This window comes from Equus caballus, chromosome X (genome assembly GCF_041296265.1).
Source record: "Equus caballus isolate H_3958 breed thoroughbred chromosome X, TB-T2T, whole genome shotgun sequence".
In the NCBI taxonomy this organism is placed as follows: Eukaryota; Metazoa; Chordata; class Mammalia; order Perissodactyla; family Equidae; genus Equus; species Equus caballus.
Window position 1 is genome coordinate 41590245 of NC_091715.1, and position 26205 is coordinate 41616449.

The following is a 26205-nucleotide window of genomic DNA, read 5'->3' on the forward strand; positions in this document are numbered from 1 at the left end:
GGCCGGCCCTGGGGCTGAGTGGTTAAGTTCGCACGCTCCACTTCGGTGGCCCAGGGTTTCACCAGTTCAGATCCTGGGTGCCGACATGGCACCGCTCATCAGGCCATGTTGAGGCGGCGTCCCACATGGCAGAACTAGAAGGACCCACAACTAAAATATGTAACTATATACTGGGGGGATTTGGGGAGAAAAAAAAGCAGAAACAAAAGAGAGAGTAAAGAAAAGCTACAAAAACTCAATCATAAGAAACTTTGAAAAAAAGGGATCAGAATATTTTAGATGTTCTTGGGGATAATTTTAACTTTCTCTTATTCAGTTTTTAAAAATTACAAAGATAGAGCTCAATAGAATTTACTATATATTTAAAATCTTCTGGATAGACAAAAGGAACTAAACTAAAACGTAAGGAAGAAATAGTTAAGGAAATATGTACATGAAATATGATATAAAAAGATTAATACCTACATGTATGGGGTATCAAAAATGCTCTAGATAAATAGACAAAAAATGTGAAATAATTCACAGAAGAAGAAATATAAAAAGTAAATAAACATGGGGGAAAGTTCAAGGTCACTAATAACAAAGGAAATATAAAGTGAAATAATAAATAGGAAGCATTTGACATCTATCAAATCAGTCCGTAATGGTTTGGTCCTTTTGGAAAGCAGTTTGGTGACATGGATCACCAGCAATCAGAATACTTATATTCTTTGATCTAGTAATTCTACTACTGAGAGTCAATCCTAATGGAAAAAATTCAATAGAAGAAAAAGCTGTGGAGCCGGCCTGGTGGTGCAGCGGTTAAGTGTGCACGTTCTGTTTTGGCGGCCTGGGGTTCGCTGGTTTGGATCCCGCGTGTGGACATGGCACCACTTGGCAAGCCATGCCATGGTAGGCGTCCCACATATAAAGTAGAGGAAGATGGGCATGGATGTTAGCTCAGGGCCAGTCTTCCTCAGCAAAAAAGAAAAGAAAAGAAAAGAAAAAGCTGTATGTATGAATATGTTTTATAATAGTAAGAACACAGAAAACACCTAAAACTCAACAACAGGGTAGTAAACGCTATGCAAATTTAAAATGATAGTTGTGAAAACTGTGCAGAAACATGGAACTATATGTTAGAGGTGAGGAAACTAAGGCATAGGAAAGCCAAGTCGGCTAAGTTGACCTAGTCAATATGTGGTAAAGCTTGGACTTGAACCCAAGCAATGCAGCAATCAGGTTCCATGGGCATCTTAATCAGCTCAGTCTGCCATAACAAAATACCATAGACAGGGTGGCTTAAAAAACAAAAATTTGCTTTCTCTCAGTTCTGGAGGCTGGAAAGTCAGAGATCAAGGTTCTGGTAGAGTTCACTTTTTGGTGAGAGCTCTCCTCCTGACTTTCAGACAGTTACTTTCTTGCTATGTCCTCACATAGTGGAAAGAGAGATTACTGCTGGCTGTTTCTCTTTTTGAAGGACACCAGTTCTATCAGATCAGGGCTCCACCCTTATGACCTTATTTAGTTTTAATCACCTCCTTAAAGATCCTATCTCCGATTCAGTCATATGGAGGATTAGCGCTTCCACATATGAATTTTGGACAATTAAGTCCATAGCATTCGGCCCCTGGCCCCCCAAAATTCATGTCCTTATTGCATGCAAAATACATTAATTCCATCCCAACAGTCCCCAAAGTCTTAATTCCTTCTGGCATCACTCTAAAATCTAAGTCCATAGTCTCATCTAAATAGCATCTAAATCAGACATGGGTGAGACTCAAGGTACAATTCATCCTGAGGCAAAATTCCGCTCTGGCTGTGAACCCAGATAAATTATGTGCTTCCAAAGTACAGTGGTGGGAGTGGCATGCAATAGACATTCCCATTCCAATAGGGGGAAATAGGAAAAAAGGAAGGAGTGAAGAGTCCAAAGCAAGTCCAAGACCTAGCAAGGCAAATTCCAATAGATGGTAAGGCTCAAGAATAATCTTCTTTGGCTTGATGCCCCAACTTCTGGACCCACAGGGGTGGCGGTCCCATCCCTGAGGCTCTGGGCAGCCCAGTCCCCACAGCTCTCTAGTCAAGGGCCATCTGGCTTGTTAAAACTGAGGGGACAGCCCCACTCTTTGAAATCGAGGAGGCAGTCCTGATGATCTCTGAATCACCTTCAGGGTTGTTCTTCCCTTTTGTCTTTTTCATTTATTTGTTTATTTTCGGATGTACGTCATAATATATTTCGAATTCTGTGTAGATTACATCATGTTCACCACCCGAAAACTAACTATAGTCCATCCCCTCACATGTGAGCTTAATCACCCCTTTTTCCCTCCCTCCTCCTCTCTTCCCATATGGTAACCACCAATGCAATCTCCAATGCTATGTGTTTGTTTGTCGTTGTTTTTATCTTCTACTTATGAGTTAGATCATATGGTATTTGACTTTCTCCCTCTGACTTATTTCACTCAGCATTCCCTTTTCTTAAAGAATAGTGCATGTTCGCAGCTGAAGAGGTCTATGGTTGGTTCCTATGGAATCTGAGAAGTCTGACAGCCTCCCTTCAATTTGTCTCCTTTTTTCTATCCTCTTTAGTTCCAGCTGGCAGTGATTCTGTTGGTATAATCCTATCTCAATTCCTAGCTTCTGCTGAGATGGTTGATCAAGTTTATGAGTCACACCCTTGATCCTCTTATCAAATGATTGTTCAGCCACACCCTTGGTGCTCTCCTCAGTACAAGCTTTCTCATTTTTTGCAATATGGATATGATCCGGGCTCGGTGAGCTGAGGCTCGAAAGAAAGATTTCTTGGACTGTCAAGGTCAGGTAGTAATGCTCTTTTATCCAAGGATAGCATGGAGTAGCATGGGGACAGGACCCATGGGCAGTGAAGAGCTGCAATGGGTTGAGGGCAGGGCTAAATTTATAAGGCATGAGTATGTGAGTTATTTCTTTACAAGACAAAGGAAAGATCATGTAAAAAAGTCATTAAAATGGTATCAGTGCAGGTGGGGTCTGGTTATCAGGTGGTCCTATAACTTTGGATACAAATCAGGTGGGATCATATAGATCGGTATGTAGGCCAGGGCACCTTGGGCTTCTCTCCCTGGGGCAGCCTTGATCCTCATGAGATAGATTGAGAATTTTCCCAATCTCCAAGTTCTGGCTCCTTTTTGCCTAACAATTCATTCTCAAATTCATCTCTCTTCTCTCACTTTTTTGGGGGGGGGGAGGGGAAGGAAGATTCATTCTCAGCTAACATCTGTTGCCAATCTTTCTCTTTTTTTACTTGAGGAAGATTAGCCCTGAGCTAACATCTGTGCCAATCTTCCTCCATTTTATTTGTGGGTTGCTGCCACAGCATGACTTGACAGCGGTGTATGTCCACGTCTGGGATCCTAACCCATGAACCTGGGCCACTGAAGCGGAATATGCCAGACTTAACCACTACGCCATGGGGCTGTCCCCTTCTCCTCTCACATTTTACCATAAAAAGTAAGGAGGACCCAAGCTGCATCTTCAATACTTTGCTTAGAAATCTCCTCTGCTAAATATCCAATTTCATCACTCTCAAATTCTACCTTCCACTAAACACTAGAACACAATTCAACCAAGTTCATTGCCACTTTATAACAAAGATTGCCTTTTCTCCAATTTCCAATAACTTGTTCCTCATTTCTGTCTAAGATCTCACCAGAATGGCCTTTAATGTCCATATTTCTAGCATGCACCTCAACACTCTTCTAGCCTCTACCAATTACTCAATTCCAAAGCCACTTCCACATTTTTAGGTGTTTGTTACATCAGCACCCTGCTTCTAGCTCACAAAATCTGTATTAATGAAGATTCTCCAGAGAAACAGAACCAAGAGGAGATATAATATATAAATTATATATATTATATATTATAATTATATATATTTTATATATTATATTGTAATATATAATTTTATATATGCTATATTATATACTATATAATATAATATAATATGATTTATTATAAGGAATTGGCTCGCATGATTATGGAGTCTGAGAAGTCCCAAGATCTGCAGTAGGCGAGCTGGAGACCCAGGAGAGCCTATGGTGTAGTTCCAATGCTAATCTGAAGTCCTGAGACCCAGGAGAGACAATGGTATACATTCCATTCTGAGAGCCAGCAGGCTCAAGACCTAAAAAGAACTGATTTTTCAGTTCAAGTCCGAAGGCAGGAGAAGACCTATGTCCCAGCTCAAGCAGTCAAGCAGGGGGAGTTCCCTGTTATTCACAGGGGGAGGCAAACTTTTTGTTCTATTCAGGCCTTCAAAGGATTGGATGAGGCCCACCCACATTAGGGAGAACAATCTGCTTTACTCAGTCTACCAATTTAAATGTTAATCTCATCCAGAAACATTCTCACAAACACACCCAGAATAATGTTTGACCAAATGTCTGGGCACCCTGTCACCTAGTCAAGTTGATACAAAATTAACCATCACAGTGGGTTTAACCATAGAGTTATTTTACTAGTGCCTGCCCTCCTTGACCCTTAATAATTTGCCCTTTGTAAACCTTTATTAATTATTTTTACTGTTTACTTTTCCAAATGTATTTTTCTAGATCGTAAAAATTATTATTAGGATTTGCATTAGAATTGCCTTCATCCAATTCAGTCTCCACATTACTGCCAGGGCAAACTTCTTCAAGTACAAATCAGATGCTTGTTCCTCTCTTGATTAAAATATTTTGATAGTTTCCCAAGCTCTCTAAATTCCTCAGAAGAGATACTAGACCTTTCATGATCCGACCCCTGCTAATCAATCTAGCCTCCTGCCCCACCTTTCTCACTGCACTCTAATCATCTCTAATAACTTGCATTTCCCAAAAGAGTGTGCTTTCTATTTCTCCCATGCTTTTGCTCATGGTTATCCCTCTGTTTGGAATATTCTATTGATCCTCCTCTGCCAGATAAACTCCTATATTTATTCATGTCATCTTCTCTGTGAAGCTTTCCTTAACCCTGAATTCTGGGTTAAGGGCTGTCCTTCTATGTCCCACAGTTTCCTGTATTTACTTCTATTCTGACACATCTCTGTATGGTTATTTCCTTTTTAGCTGTCTGCCTTCCCTACTGGACTGCATGTTCCTTGAGATCAGATACACAGTTGTATACCTAATGCCCAGCACACTGTAATTAACTCAGTATATGTTTGTGGAAGAAATGAATTGTAGCAATAATGAAATGTACAAAGAGGTTGTTGCAATTGTTCAGGGGAGGAGGTAATGACAACCAGGCTTAGAGTGGTGGCAATGGGAATGGCAAAGAGGGAACAGGTTTAAGATGATGTCTTTGAGAGGTAGAATCAATAAGATCTGGGGACCAAATATAAAGGCCGAAAGAGGGAGAGGAGTCAAGGATGACTGGGTTTCTCAGCAGAGAAAGGGGTAGTGGCAATAGTAGAAGGGAATACATGATGGAGAACTGGCTAGGGAAAGTAGATATATGTTGTTAGGACAAGAGTAGGAGGTGACAGTAGGAAATCCAGGTTATGTTCAGCTGGCAATTAAAATACCAACTGGAGCTTGAGATTGAGATAAGGAGACCAAAATCATTCAGAGAGGATACCTGATGTGGGAATGTGATGGCAAAGAGTCTGCAGAAACGAAAGAGATTTGGGGAGGGAATCATGAGAAAAACCTGCTCTGAGTGGGCCAGAGTGAAAATGGAGCCTTGAGAGGCAAAGAACGAACTGTCAGAAAGGTAGTAATAGAACCTGACATGTGCTGGCTCATGGAAGCCTAGGGGGAGAAAAAGAGTTTCAAAGAGGAAGAAATCAGCAATGTTAGAGGATCATGAAAGAGAAGGGCAGAGATTTAGACTATGTGAAGGTTGTTGAAACATCTGAGATAACAGTATAGGTTGAATGGCAAGACCAGAAGTCAGTGTATAATTATGAATTAGAAAGCCAGAATTTTGATGGTGAAAGGAAGGAAAGAGAGAAATATATCTCCAGGGAGTGGGAAGATTGAGAGAAAAGCATGTTTAATATGGCTACTTGTAGAGTTCCTTACATAAGTGATTGAACAATTTAAAAATCACCCAATTGACCATATGGCAAATATTATTTTCCAAGCCTCTTCAATTCTACTCACACCACAAAACCCTTACCAATCCTGTAAAAATGTCCATGTCATACAATATAAACTCATGTCCTCAATCTCTATCTTAGGTGGTTCAGAGCAAGGCCCTCCAGTTGGGCCAATCAACCAAATTCCACTCCTGACAAAGACAGTTATGAATTCTTGTTTCAAATTCTACAAGTTAAATGCCAAACCATACCCCTTCTTGTGCAAAATATCTTTCCAGAGCACCTCTCTAGACCTCCTTCTCCTGCTGATGACACCCTGCTTCTCTCTCTCTCAGTTTTCACCCTCCTTTGCCCTTCTCCACAGAACATCCAGAGCTTCATAGTTTGTGCATAGTAATTCCTCTGTATAACATCTTGATTTGATGGTGGGAGTGGGGGCAGGAGGGGAGGAAAAGTGATTAGAATTGGGAAAACAGTGGCTTATTCAAGACAACACAAGTGCAAAGCTGAGCCAGACAGGGTAAGAAGCCCAGATTTTATGATATCACAGGTCCTGTTACATTACCCACTTACATGTTACACTTTAAACTCAGTTTACCCATATTGAAAGTACCCAGACAATAGTTTCCAGCTAGAGTTGTACTTCATCCATCCAATGACCCTCCCCTCTACATACCCCATCTATAAGATCTGGGTACTTAGCCAAGCCCCTTCTGCTGAACCCAGACCTCAGGATTTCAAAATCCTTATCCCTCAGAACAAGATTCACCTACCACTCCACTGTTTCTTACAAATAGGGAAAAAATTAACTAGCCTTGATTGACTACCTCCTAGGTGCCAGGCATTCAATCCTCATATGGGTGAAGTTGGCACTATTAACTTCATTTTACAGGTGGGAAAACTGAGGCTCAGTGAGGGACTTTCTTTAGGTCATGTACCTAATAAATTGGCAAAGGTAGAATTTGAACAAACAGAATCCAAGGTCTGTATTTCATCGACTACCCTTTGACAATTTCTATGAGACCTTTATTTAACCAGGCCCATAATGCTCATTTGTATCATAGGTTTATTCAAGCTTTGTCTCCTATCCAATTCTCCAATTTTTTGTTTCCTCAAAGAACTAATAAAATTGGCCAATGGGAGGAAGCTATGCTTAGTAGTTGACAGGGAGCAGAGTATAAAGAGAAAGTACAATGGAGTTTGATTTTCTTACTTGCTGCTTCCTGTTCTAGTCCAGGCTCTTGTAGAAGAGTGGAAATCTTTTGGCCTGGGATACTAGACTTCCAGAAACACCAGTTTTAGCCAGCCAGCCCAGAAAAGTCCAGCAGACTAAGTGGGTTTGATCTCCTTATGGGTAGGCCTGAAAGTGGCCAGAGGAGGAGGCATCTTGGCTTGTGCACCAGTTTTGTGATATCTGTGAGCCAGGCCTTTCCTGTCCCCGACAAGGACTATGAAAAGCCTGAGGTTTTCTGGAGTTGTTTGTCTTATGGACTTGGCTTTGCTAGGGGATCCTAAGCCACCCACCCCTTCTCAAACCCAAAGGGCTCTACTGGAAATGATCTATCTCTGGAAATGGGCTGAATCCCCTGCTGCATTCCACTTAGTGCTCTACTTTGGGCATCTGGGATGGGGAGTATAAGTAATTTTAATCTGCCTTTTAGCTCAACAACAGGATGATTAAGATTTCCCAAAGTATGTTTTAGGCTCCAAATCAATCTTTTCCTTGCACTTGGTTATATTTCAGGTTGGCTTGTTTCTGCTCCACTGCCATCACAACAGCATCAGTTCTGGGCAAAGTGGTACTGTCAGCTGTTTCCCATCAGCTGCCTTCCACTTCCAATTTCTCTGTCTGGCTCCCTCTTTCCTTTTTAGGACTCCTCCCACCCTCAGAGACTTCCAGTAACACCAAGCCCTTGCTCGGGGAAATGAAATTCTCATGAGATAAGGTCCAATGATAAGCTAACAGGAGTGATGGTTTAATGCAGTGAGGATCTCAATGATTCCCTGAAATTCTACCACATAAGTGTCCTCCAATTTCCCCAAACGAATACCCTACTCGTTACCATGTACAGCCACGTAGCCCCTCTCAAAAATGGCCAAGGAAACTGAGGTAAATGCATTAATTCCTTCATTTATTTACTTATTCATTTATTTAACAATCGTTTGTGGAGAACCTCAGCTGAAGCCATTCAAGGCAAGGTGAACAGCATGATAAAAGGCAGGGGGAATTAAGGGAGAGCTTGACTGGTTCAAAGACCTGCTAGTACTTCGGCTAAAATGAGTGTAGGATGCAAATATACATGTAAATATAGATGAGGCTGAGAAATAGTTACAGGGCAGGTCAGAAAGGTCCTTGCTTGTCATTCTGAAGAGTTCGGGACTTTATCTTGAAAGTAGTGAAAAATAGTCGAAATATGTTAAGCAGGACAGTGACGTGGTCAGATGTGTTTTAAAAAGGTTACTCAAGTAGTCAGTGTGAATGATGTTAAGCAAAACTAAAGATAGCTTCAAGATATCATCCAAGTGAAAAACAGGGCCTTAGCCTATAAAAGTTACTGGAAAACTCCTCTTCCTTTAGGGACCATCAGAGAAACTAAAGCATAGCTTATTTAAAAGCAATTGAAAGTAGTATAGTTGGGTCTGATCAGGACACCGCAAGGGAATCTGCTTTTGTTGTCAGTGGGCCCAAACATTCTATCTATGGCCTGACCTTGACTAATTCCTGGTCCTTGGAGCCTGAGAAGCAGAGTCGGTACATCACGCTTTCCCATTATTACTTTTGAAGTTTTTTTATTGGGAGAAGTCCACTAAGGTTCTCCAATTTCTCCCATTAAAAAAACTTCCTAGATCTCATACATTCCTTTAGCTACCACTTTATCTCTTTTCTCTCCTTTATAACCACACTTCTGAAAGGATTTTCTAGTCTCTCTTCTTCCATGGTCTCACCTCCTATTCACTCTCAAACCCAACACAATCAGATTGGTGCTACCACTACTTTAACAAACACAGCTCTCCTTAAGGTTATCAATGATTTTGATGCTAAATCCACTTGTTTATTCTCACGTTGTTTTCTTCTATGCAGATATGTCATCATTCCATTCTTGAAACATTGTTTTCCTTTAGCTTCTGGGCTCAGCATTCTCCTAGCTCTCCTCCTGCCTCTTTGGCCCTCTTATCTCTACTCAATCTTAAAATGCTGGAATCAGGTAAGTTTCACCCTAGGCCTTCTCATTTTCTCACTCTATACTTTCTCCTCTCGATAAACTCAATCATTCCCATGTCTTTAATAATCATGCATATACCAACAACTCCCAGTTCTGTGTTTCTAGATTTCCCTTCTGACCTTCAAAAGAGTATATCCAATCGCCTACATGACATGCATTTGGAATCATAATATCCAAAATCAAACTCATTATCTGCCCTCCTCTCCAAACTTGCTTGTCTTCCAGCGCTCTGCAACTCAGTAACAAGGACCACCATTCCTCCCGTGGAGTATATCAGGATTCAATTATTCTTGAGACCTTCCTTTCTCAAATACAAAATCTTTGATATAGTATAAATGGCCACCACATGGTTTAACTCCTGCTGAATTCTCCAGCCTCGTCTTATGTTCTGTGTCATGCCAAACTTGCCTTTTTTCAATTTCTCACGGACACCCAGGTCCTTTTCTTTTTTGCCTCACAGTCTTTATATTGGTGTATCCCTTTCCCGGAATATTCTTTTCCCAGACCTTTACCTGCTGAACTCCTACTTAACCTTTATGTCTCACCTTAAATGTCACTTCCTTGGATGAACCTCCCTAGACTCATCCGATTAAACTGGGTCTTCCATCCTACCTTCATCTCCTACTGGATTATGTTCCCAGGGCAAGCCATAATTTTCCTTCATAGCACTCCATTACAATTTAAAATATTTATTCATTTGTGAGATTGTCTACATAATGTCTGTCTACCCTACTTGACTGTAAACTCCACAAGAACAAGGACACTATCACTACTGTTCTCTTCTGTGTCCCGAACACCGAGAACTGACACATAGCAGGTAGTTAATAAATATTTGTTCAGTGAATATGTGTATGAATGAGTGAATGAGTACAAGTTTTTGTCAAAGAGCATATATTCCTCTACTAAAGAGGAAGGGTCATCTGAATTTGGGGGCCTACTTCAGGGTCTGATGAGTGGATACTCTGAAATATTGACAAATGTCTTTGAGAACTCAGTGAAGTTCTTAACAATGTTCCCAATCACTTTTACAATCATTTCCCAATTTGAAGCTGACTGTTATACTCCCTTATTTTCTTTTTGCCCTGAGGCTTCTCCCTGGGATTTCTACCAGCTTTTCTTTAACCTGAGAAGAGACAAAAAGAAAAATACCATAAAATGTTCACTAGATTTTTCTGAGAATCCAAAACATTTCAGGTATCCTTAGAGATTTGGCTGAAGTTTTGGGTTTTCTCCAAGTTTATGCAACCAATATTTGTTGTTAGTGCTGTCGAGTTGATTCTGACTCCTAGAGACCCTGTGTACAGCAGAGCAGAACTCTGCCCAGTCTTTTTGCACCATCCTTTCACCTTCCGGCACTATATCAGACAATGTTCCACTGCTATTCCTAGGGTTTTCATGGCCAATTTTTTCAGAAGTGGATGGCCAGATCCTTCTTCCTAGTCTGCCTTAGTCTGGAAATTCCAATGAAACCTGTCTACCATGGGTGACCCTACTGGTATTTGAAATATCTGTAGCATACTTTTCAGCACCAGAGCAACATGCAGCCACCACGGCATGACAACCGACAGACCAGTGGTGAGATTCCCTGATGAGAGTGCCGAATCTTAACCACTAGACCACCAGGGCTGGGCTGCAACCAATATATCTGGGGCTAATTTGGTCTTTCATAAGTTTGCTTTCTTATTCAATTTTCAGTTTCAGTGTGAGAGATGGAATTGGCCTCTCCTCATGGCCCAAATGGAGCAGCAAAACTCAGGGCCTAAGGTGGAAACACAGAGACGAGGAATCTGTACTTCCAAACCTCATGAGGTACAGTTGCCACGTCCCAGATTCTGACTCCCAGGTCCACGGGGGCTTGTTCTCTTGTCTTTCTGGAAGTCTTGCCACAGTAGTAGAGGAAGGGAACACTTCTTATAGACAGCAAAGGAGAAATATTAGCCTGTAAATTTTCTTCCTGACATTAGAAGTGAAAAGTGAGACAGGCATTTCTAGCCCTAACTCAGCAGGATTTGTTTAGAGAGAGAAAGTGACCATTCTAAAAAAATCCCTTATACTCCCCACTGTTAGTCTCAAGTGCTTGGCTTAGGTCCAAGTTCTAGGTCTTTGCCTTTTTATTTAATTAAATTAATTAATTAATTAATTTTTTGAGGAAGATTAGCCCTGAGCTAACTACTGCCAATCCTCCTCTTTTTGCTGAGGAAGCCTGGCCCTGAGCTAACATCCATGCCCATCTTCCTCTACTTTATATGTGGGACGCCTACCACAGCATGGCTTGCCAAGCAGTGCCATGTCTGCACCCAGGATCTGAACCGGGAAACTCCGGGCCACCGAAGCAAAATGTGCGCACTTAACCACTGTGCCACCGGGCTGGCCCCAGGTCTTTTCCTTTTTAACACCAAAATCTACACTGGCTTTTTTTTTTTAAAAAAAAAATTGAAATATAATTGACATATAACATTATATTAGTTTCAGGTGTACAACATAATGATTTGATATATGTATCTATTGTGAAATGATCACGACAATAAGTCTAGTTAATATCCATCACCACTCATAGTTATAAACTTTTTGTGTGTGATGAGAACTTAAGATTTACTCTCTTAGCAACTTTCAAGTATACAACACAGTATTATTAGCTATAGTCACTATGCTGTACATTACATCCCCATGACTTATTGATTTTATAACTGAAGTTTGTACCTTTTGACCGCTTTTACCCAGACTCGCTTTTAAGATGAGGGCAGGGCTTGTAGACCTGCAAAGCAGGACAATAGCTGCTGAGTCTTTGAAGAGGCCATTGTTAACCTCCTTCTCTGTCCCAAGTATCCAGAATGTCTTCCTTATAGTGAGTTGTTCTGGTCCAGGATCCATGGGCATTCAGCCATGCCCAACCCCTGGGAAACCGACATACAACAGAAAATGGAGTGATACTTATACAACCAGTCTCTGGTTGCACACCTTCCTATCTCTAATGTAGGAAGTCAGTTACCAAATCATTTGCTTTAGTAACAAATCAAAAAAATACTAGTGGCTACTTGACCAGAGGGAGGGAAGCCAGAGAATGGAAAGATTGTCAATGGTTTACTGATGACTTGATTATACAGAAATGACCAAAAACTCCAAAGGCTACACCAGTTAATGCTGTCTCTGAGGCCAAAAGGATGTTCAGAATGTATCATGCTTAGTTCTTGCTTGCTTACTTGGCTAAAAGAAAACATGTTCTCCTGGTTCCCTCGGAATGATATGGTCTACAACCAATGATGAGACTTAAAATTCTGTATTATCTCATGCTAAGGTTCAAAAGGTTCTGTTTTAAATCACTGTCCCCAGAGATCCCTTCTTGGACATTGCCTCCAGCTCAAGGATCCCAGGACCACCATGAGGAGCTCTTGTAGGGACCATTTGGATAGAAGCTTCTCTATTCTTACACTGAAAATCAAATTCTGGAGACCCAGAATGGGAAGCCAAGCCTTGAGAATATTGCAGAAGATAAGTGCAGATTCCTCAAAGTTATAAAAAAAAGCCCTGGACCTTGAGTCAGGAGATGTAAGTGCAAATCTGCCTTTCATTATAGCTGTGTGATCCACGTTAAGCCACGTTAAGTCACTTAACTGCTTTGAACTTCAATTCCTCTTTGTGTAAAGTAGGAATACCAATACCTATTTCATAGTTGTAATTAATGAAATAACACATGCACAAAGGACCCAGTATGTGCTCAGGATGTGTGACTTGTACCTGAATTTGTTCCTTACAACTGCTGCTCAACTCTCTTTAAGTGTTCCACGGCATGGATGATACTGTTCTTCAGGTTCTGCATTGGAGAACCTTTCAGTCTCTTCAATCCATCCTTCATACAATTTTCAGAGCAATATTTGAAAAATTCTGAACTGATCCTGGAATGGCATATCTTCTTTTTCCTACTTATCAAAATCCTACTCATAACTGAGGACCCAATTCCGGTGTCATCCTCATGGCAGATCTTCCTCAAATGCTCTTTAGATCCAATCTAGGGACTCAGGGAAGGCTTCCTCAAGGAAGTGATGCTTGAGCTGAGAAATGAAAGCTGAGTGGGAGTGCTCTGGGGGAGGGGAGGGAAGAAACTATTCTGAGACTGTGTATGTAAAGACCTTGAGGCAAAGGTAATGTGGTTGTTGGAAAAACTGAAAAAAAACCCAGAATGTCAGTGTGGCTAAACCATAGAGAAGCCCCAAAACCTTACAAACAGGGCAGTCACAAATGGCTGTGCAGTTAGTGCACTAAACAAATGTGCCCTGGCAAGGGAGCGTGTGAGGGCTGAAATCCAGCTTGTGTTCTGCTTGCTAAACCATAGAGCTGGGTTCACCCTGTAAAGATTATCTTTTTCTAATTTGTGCATTCTTGTTTTGATTGTCAGAAAGACACACGAGTCTAGCAGCAGCCCTTACAAGGCCATACATGTTCTGGATCCTACCTACCACACCATCCTTACCTGGAACTTTTTCCTCTTTTCTCTTCTCTGTGCTCCAGCTACTTGGGTTTTTTGCATTCTCAGGACCTTTGCATGTGTTTTCCTTGCTATACTGGCTTCCACTATCATATACCTACCACAATGCTTGGTGTACTGTTGAAGCTTGATGAGTATGTTTTAGTGCAGTGTTCATGCCCTAAGGCTGATTTGGCTACATTCGAGTCTGAACCTGAACAAACTACAATTGAGGTAGATCTTCCTGGGTCTTTAGGTTAGGGATGCTAGTGCAATGCCCATTTCCCAGTGCTGTGAGCAATGACTTTTGCTACCCATGCATGACGAAGGAGGTGTTCTCTTTTCCTGGGGCCTCCATCATCCTTAGAGATGAGGAGAGTCACAAGGACTTCATAATACAGGCAATAATGATTTTTTAAAAAAGGAATTGAAAGCACCAGGGAAAGTGGTTGTTTCAGACTTTCTTCTTCCTCAAAACTCAGGAGAACCTTCTCTGAGGACACATTACAACTTCTAGCAAGAGTCTGCCCATCAGCCTAGATTTCTGCAAGTATTATAAGCTCCTATTGCAGCCATTTATTTAACAAACATTTATCGAGCCCTTATAATAATGAATAAGATAGGCATGATCCTTGACTTCACAGAGCTTGTATTTTAGTATCATGTTCAGGAATCTCTGTGGGATTACTTTACAGGAGAACTGAGTCTTTTTAAGGGGCTAAATGCTCATTGGCAGCCTATATAGCAACCTACAAGGTACAAAGAGAGGGGCTCTAACTTGGGTCCAAATCCCAGTGGATTCCACCATTTGAGAGCTATACAACCTTGGGCAAGTTTCCTTTTCTAATCTTCAATTTCCTTACCTGTAGATGGGAATAATAGTACTTAACTTATAGAGTTGATACGAAGATAAAATGAGATATGATATGTAAAAGGATATAATCTAGTGCCAAGTTAATAAATATTTCTATAAACTATACCATAATCTCTGCTTTATGGAAAATGATTTTCTATTTATTTATTTTTTTAAATTTCTTCTTTGAGGAAGATTAGCCCTGAGCTAACATCCACCACAAATCCTCCTCTTTTTGCTGAGGAAGCTAAGCCCTGAGCTAACATTCGTGCCCATCTTCCTCCATTTTTTTAATATATGGGACGCCTGCCACAGCATGGCTTGTCAAGTAGTGCATAGGTTCACACCTGGGATCAGAACCAGCAAACTCTGGGCTGCTGAAGTGCAGCATGCCAACTTAACCACTGCACCACTTGGCTGGCCCTGGAAAATGATTTTTTAAACAAAACATATCTAGAAAATCAGTCTATTTTTCAAGAACTCAGAACAGTAACAGAGGAAATGTCATGGTTATAAGAAATGTTTCCTATCTTTCATGTCCCTATCAAGGTTGTTATCTTCTTGAGATAAAAACTATCTGTTTTGGGGCCGGCCCAGTGGGGCAGTGGTTAAGTGGTTCGCAGGTTCAGATCCCGGGGGCAGACATGGTGCCGCTTGCCAAGCCATGCTGTGGTAGGCATCCCACATGTAAAGTAGGGGAAGATGGGCATGGATGTTAGCTCAAGGCCAGTCTTCCTCAGCAAAAAGAGGAGGATTGGCAGCGGATGTTAGCTCAGGGCTAATCTTCCTTAAAAAAAACTAAAAATAAAAAAAAAGTCTATCAAATTAAAAAAAAACACAACTATCTGTTTTGTCTTGGTGTCCTCCATCCTACCTCAGTGCCTAGCATAGTGCCTGGGAGTGCTGAAGATAGAGGTCTTGTCTTATTAATTTCTGTACTCCCAGGGTCTAGTATAGTGTCTAGAATACAGTATGCTTATTACATACATTAACTCATTTAATCCTCACAACAGTCCTCTGAAGTAGTGCTATTATTATCTATGTTATACATGAGGAAACTGAGGCACAGAGAGATTAAGTCAATTGTCCAAACTTACGAAGCCAGCTAAGTGGTAAAGCTGGAATTTGAACCTAAGTCGTCTAGCTATAGACCTACACCTTTAACACCTGACACAACCACATCAGAGGTGCTTATTAGATATTTGTTCAATGAATACAATCGCAAGAAAATGTAAATTATAATCATGTAAAAGAAGCATTCCATTATATATGTGTACTTTATACAATAGCCATGCTCCCAAAGATTACATAAAAATCTATTCTTTTGTAAATTTCATGTGTTTTTATCAGTGTGTCCAGCACATTATAGTCTGAAAAGTTTACCCACACCACATATTAAGGGTTCCTGCTGCTCCAAGCAACTTGTGGTGACCCATTTTGTTGTGTCAAGAACCCCTTTTGTCATGTCAATAATCACCTCCTAAACTGTCCGATTTATACAGTTAGTTTTTTTCACACACTGGCTATTTCTAAAGCTGGAAGGGCTGGTAAATGTCCTTTAGTAGATCCTATTCAAATCACCTATAATCTGCTCCTCCACTCCCAACTACGCCTCCAACCATAAAGGCTGGAAAGACAGTTGGTGCCCTCCTCTGGAGGTTTGGGGCAGTAGCATATATCGGGCCCACCAGGGGGCATTTCCAGGAGAGAATCACATCAACTTCTTTCAGTTCTGGTGCTAGAAATGGGACTGGCTTTTGGATCTTTTTCTGAAAATGAGAAAGCTGATCTATTCAATCAGGGGAGTCTCCTGAAGCCCTGGTGGGTAGGGGGCTGGAATAAAACTCCAGCTGAACTTTAGAAGGATGCTGAGCAGATATCTCCTTTAAAGTACCTTTACATACATTTTAAATTCGTATGCTATTAATGATAAAATTGACCATTTATTTAGGATTATCTAATGCTAGATAGTTTATATACATTATCTCATTTAAATCTTACCACAACCCTGGCAGGTAAAGAATATCCCCAATTTACAGTTAAGAAAGCTGATATGCAGAGAGGTTAAGCAACAGGCAAAAAATGGCAGAACTAGGAATTCAAACCCAAATCATGCTCTTTCCAGTGTAACATGTTGTCTCTTTTTACTTCTTTTGATCCTGTATCAAAATCTCACTACTAAGAGATAGCAGAAAAATGTTCTTGACAGATGTAACCCCAATCCAAAATCACTGAAACATCAAAGAAAACTGTGCCCCCAAACTCTTATATGGACCCTTCCCTAGTTGTCCTGACAACTTCTTTTATTTAGTTAAGTTGGCTAGAAAGATAGGAAGTTTAAATTAGTAACAGACAGAGGTCAAGGGCCAAAGATAATGTCAGGGAGGCAGAGAAGGGAATAAGAGCAGAGGGAGGAGCGGTATGCATATGGAGGATAGAGAGGCTCTTTGGCTGCCTCTCTGCAACTCATGACTGCAGAACTAGCACGTCAGGGTGAACCCAGCTTTCTGGAGAGCACAGCCTGCAGCACATGTAATAATAATTCACCTGTGTCAAGTACTTACTTTGTGCCAGGCACTCTTTGAAGTGCCTTACATGTATTAATTCATTTAATCCTCACAAAAATCCTGTAAGTCTTTTAATTAATCTCATTTTACATATTAGAAAATTGAAGCAGAGAGAGGTTATGGTTTCCATTTTACAAACGAGGAAACTGAGGCACAAAGAAGTTGAGTAACTTGACCAAAGTCAAGCTAATAAGTGGGGGAGCTGGAATTTAAATTTAGGATTCTGGCTCCAGAGCCGTTTTCTTACCCATTATTATATATTACCCCTCCCAATATGTTGTAAGGAGAAGTACTGTTTCAGGAAATGTTAACTCCAGGTATATATGTGTGTGCACTTGTTTGTGTTGGGTTGCAATGTAAAATATATTTATTCCTGTAATCTGGACAAAAATGTCTAAAAGCTACTGCTCTAGCAATAGTATTCCTGAATTATACATCCTTAACCTCACTGGAGATAATGCCAGATTGCTCTCTAAAACGATTGTACCAAATCACATTCCCATCAACTGAGTAAGAGAGTTACCTGTGTTCTACATCCTCACCTGAGCTTAATGTCAGACTTCTGATATGCTGCCAATCCAACGCATGTGGAATCGTATCTTATATGGTTTTAAATTGCATTTTTTCTGATTTCTATTACATCTTTTCATATGTTTCGTCCGTTCAGGTTTTGCCTACTTTGAATCATCTGTTCTTGTATATTATTGTAATCATCCCTTACTTGTATGTTATTGTATACAATACAACACTCACAACAACAACTCTCTGAAGGAGCCAGCTGAACAGATGAAGAAACTCAGGCTGGGAGAAGCCTTGCTTAAGGTCACCCAGCTAATGGGCTGTTGTGTTGGGATTTGAGTCCCGACCTAGAGCATTTATAAGCCCGTGCATTTTGTTTTACAATACACGCCAGGGACCAAGGCCATGTTAGAGAAAACAGAGGAAGGGAATAAATTATTTTGAGCATGTAAGCACATGTCATGCATCTAATTAGGTTTTGTGCAATTAACATAGATCATTTCCTTATATCCTTACAACCACCTGTGAGATAAAACTCCATTTTACAGGTGAAGAGGCTGAGGCTCAGAGGAAATAAAGATATTTGTCTTGGAGAAGTTAAATTACAGCTAATAGGCAGAGTCACTATTCGAACACAGATTTATCTGATTACAAAGATCATGCCTGTTCCAAAATAGTGGTGCCTGTCCATAGATATTCTTGGTATGAGGTAAAGGCCTCCCACTAATCAGGCCTGCCTCATCATCTCCTAGAGCCACGTCTTGACCTCCTGCCCCACCTTCTCCTTAGAGCCCCAACAAACTGCGTCTACTTGGACAGGGCCAGGACTACACCTACCATTTTTCTGTAGAATCCTGGTCTGGAGCAGCCTTAACTAACTGGCCCAGCCCTGCTGCCTCCCATTAACCAGCCAAGCTAGGTGAACTCCCAGCCACCTTCCACAGGTTCATCTCCCACTGCCCCAGGCTTCTCTGATGAAGCCCACTCAGGATCTCAACACCTTCCATGGTAAACCAGAAAATTCTGAGTCAGAGTTCTCAAACTTGGCTGCACATTAAAATCACCTGCAGAATATTAAAAATTCCTGATGCCCTGGTAATACCCCAGACCCACTGCATCAGAATCTCTGGGGATGGTACCCAGGCATCCATAATAGTCATGGCTCCCCAGGTGATTCCAATGTACAGCCATGATTGAGAATCACTGTTAAGGCACCTTCTTCAAGTTCCAACAGCCACACTCACACAGTGGTTTCCACATTTCAGTGTTCATAGGAACTTCTTGAAGCATTTGTTAAGATTCAGATTTCTGGACCCCAGCCTCAGAGAGTCCATGTTTTGGTCCAGACCCAGGAGTCTGCATTCTTAGCAATCACCTCAGATAGTTTCACTGCAATTCATTAGCAGACTACATTTTGGGAAATGCTACATTAGAGGAAGTGCTGCATGGAAGTGGGATGAGAACAGGAGTCCTCTGGCCCTTTAAGGACTGATTAAGAGACTACCTTTAAAACTGTGGAGCAGAGCAGGCTAGGGATGCTTTTTTCCCATCCTGGTGGATAGGGTGAGGGAGCAGGTCCGAGAATGGATCTCTCCTTTTAAGTTACCTCAGCCTCTGAGTAAGTACTGTCTTGTCCCCAGTCCTGGGGAGCAGGAGGAGCAGGCTGCCTTGTTCCACCTGCTGTTTCTGTTTGTTTTGATGCAAAGAGGCCAAGTTAGGAGACCTCCTTTGGTCCAGAAGAGCCTCCCAGAGGAAGCAACATAGGGCCTACCTGCCTGCCTTTCACTTTTTTTCTTGCCTCATCCTTTGTGGCTGTGGAGCCAGGATGTGGTTACTTGTGTGAAAGGAAAGGGTTAGAGTGACATCCTTTGGGCTTGGGCTGGAGCGTGTTGCTGAACGCTAAGCCCTTCAAGATGGTCCTCCTCAGCATCCTTAGAATCCTTCTTTGGGGACTGGTGCTTTTTAGGGAACACAGGGTCCAAATGGCAAAGGTAGGGCAGCCCTCTATTGCCCTCCCAGCTGAGGTCCCTACCTTGCCCCTGATTTTGGAGCTGCTAGAAGAAGCACCTGCCAAGCAGCAGGGGAAACCACAGGTCCTAGGGCATCCCTTGCGGTACATGCTGGAGTTGTACCAGCGTTCAGCTGATGCACATGGACATCCTAGAGAGAACCGCACCATTGGCGCCACCATGGTGAGGCTGGTGAAGCCCTTGACCAATGTAGCAAGGCCTCTCAGAGGTAAGTTATCATACCATACTGTTCTGGAGGGGAGAGAAATGGGGAAAAAGAGCGTAGAGAAAAGGGGACCTGTGAATTTACTGTCAGGCTTTATTGCCTGGTGGGTGGGTTGTTTTCTCAGGCTTGGTTTTCAAAGAAGGCAAACTAGGAAGAGGCTGGCTCCAAGCCTGCTTCCCTTTAAGGCCCCAACTTAAGAACAGATTTCCCTGGGGCATCTGAGGAATCTCTCCGAGGCCCCAGGATCACTGTATGATGTGTTAGCTCCTATCTTTCAAAGAAAGTCTTATTGCTTGTTATGTCACTGAAAACTGTAATGGAGAAATAATACATTTCTTGTGGAGGGCTGTTTATGTGTTTTATTCTTAAAAGGCAAAGAGTACAGGATGCTGAATTAGGGAAATTTACAAGGCCTCAGAAAGGACAGAAACAAGCTAACATCTGAGGGTCTGTATACCTGGCTTGGGAAGCATTTGCTATTGTACTTAATCCTGATGACAGCTACTACCGTCAGATGTCATAGAACAATTAGCCTAATTTTTAAAGATAAGAAAACTTGGGGCCGGCCCGGTGGCGCAGCAGTTAAGTTTGCACGTTTGGCTTCTCAGCGGCCCGGGGTTCTCCGGTTCGGATCCCAGGTGTGGACATGGCACCGCATGGCAGGCCATGCTGTGGTAGGCGTCCCACATGTGAAATAAAGGAAGATGGGTATGGATGTTGGGTCAGGGCCAGTCCTCCTCAGCAAAAAGAGGAGGATTGGCAGCGGATGTTAGCTCAGGGCTAATCTTCCTCAAAGAAAAATTAAATAAATAAAACTAAAGCACAGAGAAATTAAATAACTTGCAAAGTTCATATGGACAGTGGATGGCAGAGAGAGGATCTGAGCTCAAGTCCGTCTGCTTCTAAAGCCTGTCCATAACTTCTCAAGTGTTTATATTACCCTGATATCCTTGTATACCAAGCAGTTTTTCTATTAAGGCTACTTTGGGTTTTTAGTACCAAGTGTATTTTGGAATTTTCTTTGTTTCCATCATGCTTGATTCTTTAAACATCCATGTGAGACACTGTTCCAGGACAGCAGTAAGCTCCTGAAGTGCAGGGCTCTCTAGGGAATGCAGACAGCCAAAACTTCAAGGAAATCTTGGGAACCTGGGGAGATCAATCTTGGGCCTTTGCTGGTCTCAACAGACAGGATTTATACTCCCTTCCAAGTAAAACAAGCAATATTCCTCTAGCTAACCTTACTGTGAGCTTCCTGTGTGCTAGGCATTGGGCAACATACTTTACAGACCTTATCTTCCTTAGTCCTCACCACTATCATATGAGGTAGGTACCATTAATGTACCCATCTTATAGGTGAAGAAAGTAAGCTCAGAGTAACTTACTCATGTAAGACAGCTAATAATTGGTAGAGCTGGATGTCAAACCCAGGCTTTTGGCTCCAAAGCCTGTGCTTTTAATCACCCTGCTGTGCTGACTCCTCAGCAGATTTTAATTGAGCACCAGGCACTGTGTTTGGGTTGGGTATAAAGAGGCAAAAACCTACTTCCCTAACCTCTAGCAACTCCCTCTATGGTAGAATGGATAGATAAGTAATCACATAATGGTGTTACAGCATGACAAATGCCTTGAAAAGGACAAGCAGTAGGGCTCCCAGGACTCCAAAGAAGAAACAGGTGACTGTTTAAAGCAAGGAGAGGGAAGCAGGGAGACAGTGGAAGCCCTCATTCTGAGGAGGTAGTATTTGAGCTGGACCTTGAGGAAGGTGTGGGAAGACCATGCATAGAGCCAGAGAAGTGCATTCTGATTCAGGAAAGAGAACATAGCTTGGTGTGGGTGGAGATTCACTCAACAAATATTTATTCAGCACCTCCTGAGTGCTAGGTACTGTTCTAGGTGCTGGCATATAGATGTGATCAAGATAGGTGTGGTTCTCATGGGTGAGACAAATAAGCAAACACAGATAATTGCAAATTGTGGTAAGTGCTATCGAAGAATGAAATGGGTTGTCTTGATAGAAAATAGCGAAGAAATCCTCCATTTACATGGGATTGTCAGGGAAGGCATCTTTGAAGAGGTGACATTTTAGCTGAGGTCTTTAAGATAAGTTAGGCATGAGAAGAGTAGAAAGAAGTCTGATTTAGGCAGAGGGAACAACATGTGCAAAGGCCTGGAGGGTGGAAACAAGCTTGTCCAACTTGAAGAACAGAACAAAGATCAATATGGCTGGAGCCCAGTGAGCATTGTGGAGAGGGGCAGGGCATGACGCTGATGAAAGGCAGGGACTTGTAGGACACTATAAGGGATCTGGATTCCATTCCTAAGTACAGCAGAAAGCTGTACAAATCAAGTTTGTATAAATGATATGAGGCTAGAAAGGAGGATGCCTAGAATTAGGCCAGTATGGTGTGACTTTGGGACATACCAGCATCTAGGGACTTGGGAAAGGATCCAGAAACAGATGACAAGACAGCAGAGCCTGATCTTTCCATCAGGAGATGAGCCAGCTGAGTCGAGCTTGCCTGGAGAAGCTATGCCAGGTTCAATCACACGGGATGCATGAGTCAGCTATTTCCCTGAAAAATTGAGCAGACCCTTCCTGGCTCTGATCCTTAGCAACTCCACCCTGCTTCAGGAAATATGTGATGTCAAGGTCTGAAAGGAAAGGGCAGTTCCTTACTAGACAGCCTGTTAGAGGTTGGGTTGGGTTCCTTTTCAGGCAGGGTGGGGCAGGTGTATGGGTGGGCCTCTTGGAAAGATTATTGTAGAATGGGAGTGGAATAAGTTGAGAAAGCAAATACAAGCCTGGCTTGAACCTTGTGTGAATGATGTCCAGTGCCCCAAACTTGAGGGTATATTAAGCATGAGTTGGAACCTGAACTTTAAAAAAAGTATCCTGATGCATCAAGACATTGAAGAGCTTCCACGTTGAATGTTCGAGGCCTACTGAAGAATTCCGGGTTTGTGGATTCAGTGGAGAAGGGAAGTTAGTGAATAATATGTAAATTATATGCAAATATTTAGTGATAAGCTATTTGAAGGTAAAAGAAGGCTTTTTCCTGCAATGCCTGGTTTTTGTAATTTTTGCTCTTGACCTTTGCCAGGAGGGGGCGCAGAAGTTCAGAGCACTGCAGCCCCAGCCTTCCAACCCTTTGGCCACTGGGTGTCAGCATTACAGTTTGGATTAAAACTCTTAATCACTAAGAGGCACACAGCTTCTAGTAGAATTCTTAACAGACAAAATATTTATATGACTAAGGCCGTGTTGAAAACGGTATTTAGGGGAATGGTGCTACAATGAATGGGGTAAATGAAGAATCATTTCCAGTAAGGAACGGAAAAGGGAGACACAGAGAGTTAAGGAAACGGCCCAAGAAGGAATAGCTGTTCAAGAAGCTACTCTTAGGGGCCAGCCCAGTGGACGCAGCTGTTAAGTTCGCAGGCTCTGTTTGGTGGCCCGGAGTTTGCCGTTTCCAATCCTGGGTGCCAACCTATGAGCTGCTTATCAAGCCATGCTGTGGTAGGTGTCCAAAAGAAAAGCTATTCTTTTCTATTTTTTTTTTTTTTTTTTGAGGAAGATTAGCCCTGAGCTAACATCCGGGCCCATCTTCCTACACTTTGTATGTGGGATGCCTACCACAGCATGGCTTGACAAGTGGTGCCACATCTGCACCTGGGATCTGACCCAGTGAATACTGGGCCACCGAAGTGGAACGTGCACACTTAACTGCTGTGCCACCAGGCCGGCCCCCAGAAGAAGCTATTCTTAAAGTAGAAGGCAGAAGTGGCAAAAAATAGCTGCCCTACTAGCAGTGGATAGACAAAATTATTCTGAGCATCTCAGCCCTGGATTTGAAGTGATGGTAGGTCATAGCCCTCAATATTAGACTGTTACCCCAAAGCTACATCTGTATAGTGATATGGCATGAAAACTTAATTCATGGATGTCACAATGATTCTCTTAATTGGTCACCTTTAATAGTCAACTAAAAATATGATTGATCCTGTCCCACACATACAACATACACACAAAGTAATTCTATATTTGAGGGCTTTTTTTCTCAGCTTAGTGAGGCTGGGAGTGATCTAAAAATGAGACAATTTCTCTTTTGAAGGGAAGTAGACAGGCTCAAATCTTGATTCCACCACACACTGGCTGGGTGTCCTCTGGCACAGGTTCTCTGAGCCTCAATTTCCTTGCCTTCAAAATTGGGATAATAACTATTTCATAAGACTACTGCAGATTAAAGAGCTAATGCATGTAAACTAATACATTAGTAAATGCTCAAATGATAGCTATTATAATGATTTTTAGTTAATTTTATGGCTGCTTACAGGTGTCAGTTTGTACTGAGCAGGTTTGTGCGAGATTCAGGCTAGGAGGTAAGAAGCTAACCCTCTGCTCTTGTTCACTCTTACTTATGCAGGCCCCTGGCATATACAGACCCTGGACTTTCCTCTGAGATCCAACCGGGTAAAATACCAACTAGTCAGAGCCACTGTGGTTTACCGCCATCAACTTCACCTATCTCACTTCAACCTCTCCTGCTATGTGGAGCCCTGGGTCCAGAAGAGCCCAACCAACCAGTTTCCCTCTTCAGGGAGAGTTTCCTCAAAGCCTTCCCTGCTGTCCAAAGCGTGGACAGAGATGGATATCACACAACACATTCGGCAAAGGCTCTGGAATCACAAAGGGCGCAGGGTTCTACGACTCCGCTTCGTGTGTCAGCAGCCAAAAGATAGCGAGGTTCTTGAGCTCCGGTGGCATGGCACTTCATCTTTGGACACTGTCTTTTTGTTACTGTATTTCAATGACACTCACAAAAGTGGTCAGAAGACCAAACTTCTCCCCAGAGGCTTGGAGGAATTTATGGAAAGGGACGCTTCTCTTCTCTTGCGGAGGGTTCGGCAAGCAGGCAGTATGGGGTCTGAGGTTCTTGGCCCCTCCCGCGAGCGTGAAGGGCCTGAAAGTAACCAGTGTTCCCTCCATCCTTTCCAAGTCAGTTTCCACCAGTTGGGCTGGGATCACTGGATCATTGCTCCCCATCTCTATACCCCAAACTACTGTAAGGGAGCCTGCCCTCGGGTACTACGCTATGGTCTCAATTCTCCCAATCACGCCATCATCCAGAGCCTTGTCAATGAGCTGGTAGACCAGAGTGTCCCTCCGCCCTCCTGTGTCCCTTACAAGTATGTTCCCATTAGCCTCCTTCTGATCGAGGCAAATGGGAGTATCTTGTACAAGGAGTATGAGAATATGATTGCCCAGTCCTGTACCTGCAGGTGACAGCAAAGTTACAGCTAGCTCAGGTTTCCTAAGAAATTGGAGAAGGGTTTCAAATAAACACCAATGTTAAAGCTGCAAGTGATCCTCTGCCCAATCTATGGGTTCTATTTCCTTGCCTTAAGTGTTGTTACTTAAAGCCCCTTCCCCTATTTAAGCTCCTTACTTTATAAAAACAGTTCTGATATCAACCATTAGTACGTTTTTGACCACGAGCCAGAGCCTTTAATGTTTGAGTAAAATGTTCCTTTGGAGATGCCCTCTCTCTTTTCTTGTCTTTTTTATTGTGACTTTGTCAAAAGTCACCAGTCCGTGATAGTAGAATTTTAGGAATTGCCCCACCAAGGCCTGGGAAAGGTGGAATCTTCTAGTGTTCATCTTCTGAGGCTAAGATTTGGGGTGAAGAAAGCAACTTGAGATTCTATAACTCCTCTTCCTTGCCTCCTGTATTCTAGAAACTAGTACCTAATCAGAAAGACTGCCTGCTTCTGTGCTTGGATTACCCTCTAAATCTAAAACTAACTTTTCTCAAATGAATTAGAAAACTTTTAGGCAACAATCTCCATAAAAATCTTTTAAGGGGAACAAAAGGAAGGGAATCTTTTTCTAAGCTATTGGGGCCTTTCCTCTCAGCCTCAACCTGGGGGAAAGTACCTGTGATTCCTTCCTACCCTAGGGAGAGGAGAACAGCCTTTAATAAGGCCAATAGGGAAACGGGTATGGAGCTGTCTGAGACGACAATCACTTCACAACAGCCTGGATCTGTGGTGAAGAGAGGAAGAGCTGTGATTGCTGATTAGGATTATGTATGGGGGGAGTCATTTCAAACTTTCTACGAACAATAGATTTCACAGGGTATTTTCTTGTTCTGTGTAACATTTAAACCCCTGTTAATTACCCCACGAAGAAAGCTCCCTTGTGGCTCAGAAGCTAGGAGGTGGCCTGATTGAGGGTGGAGTGGGTAGATGGCTGCAGATAGGAAGCTTGAAGGGCTGTGGTGGAGAGATGAAACATGCTGAGG

At 42.3% G+C, this 26205-nt stretch overlaps 1 protein-coding gene across 1 annotated transcript; it reads left to right on the forward strand.

Annotated features, from left to right (window-relative positions):
* The first annotated feature begins 19557 nt into the window (after window positions 1-19557).
* BMP15 (bone morphogenetic protein 15) lies at window positions 19558-25187 on the forward strand. Its single transcript, XM_001496223.5, has 2 exons — window positions 19558-19903; window positions 24328-25187. The coding sequence occupies exons 1-2, from the start codon at window positions 19579-19581 to the stop codon at window positions 25185-25187; spliced, it is 1185 nt and encodes a 394-aa protein (XP_001496273.1). The 5' UTR covers window positions 19558-19578.
* Window positions 25188-26205: the final 1018 nt, after the last annotated feature.

Bases quoted from the DNA above. Each gene is read 5' to 3' on its own strand.
- BMP15 (XM_001496223.5), top strand. From the start codon at position 19,579: ATGGTCCTCCTCAGCATCCTTAGAATCCTTCTTTGGGGACTGGTGCTT. The intron at 19,904-24,327 runs GTAAGTTATCAT...TTACTTATGCAG, and splicing joins TGTAGCAAGGCCTCTCAGAG to GCCCCTGGCATATACAGACC.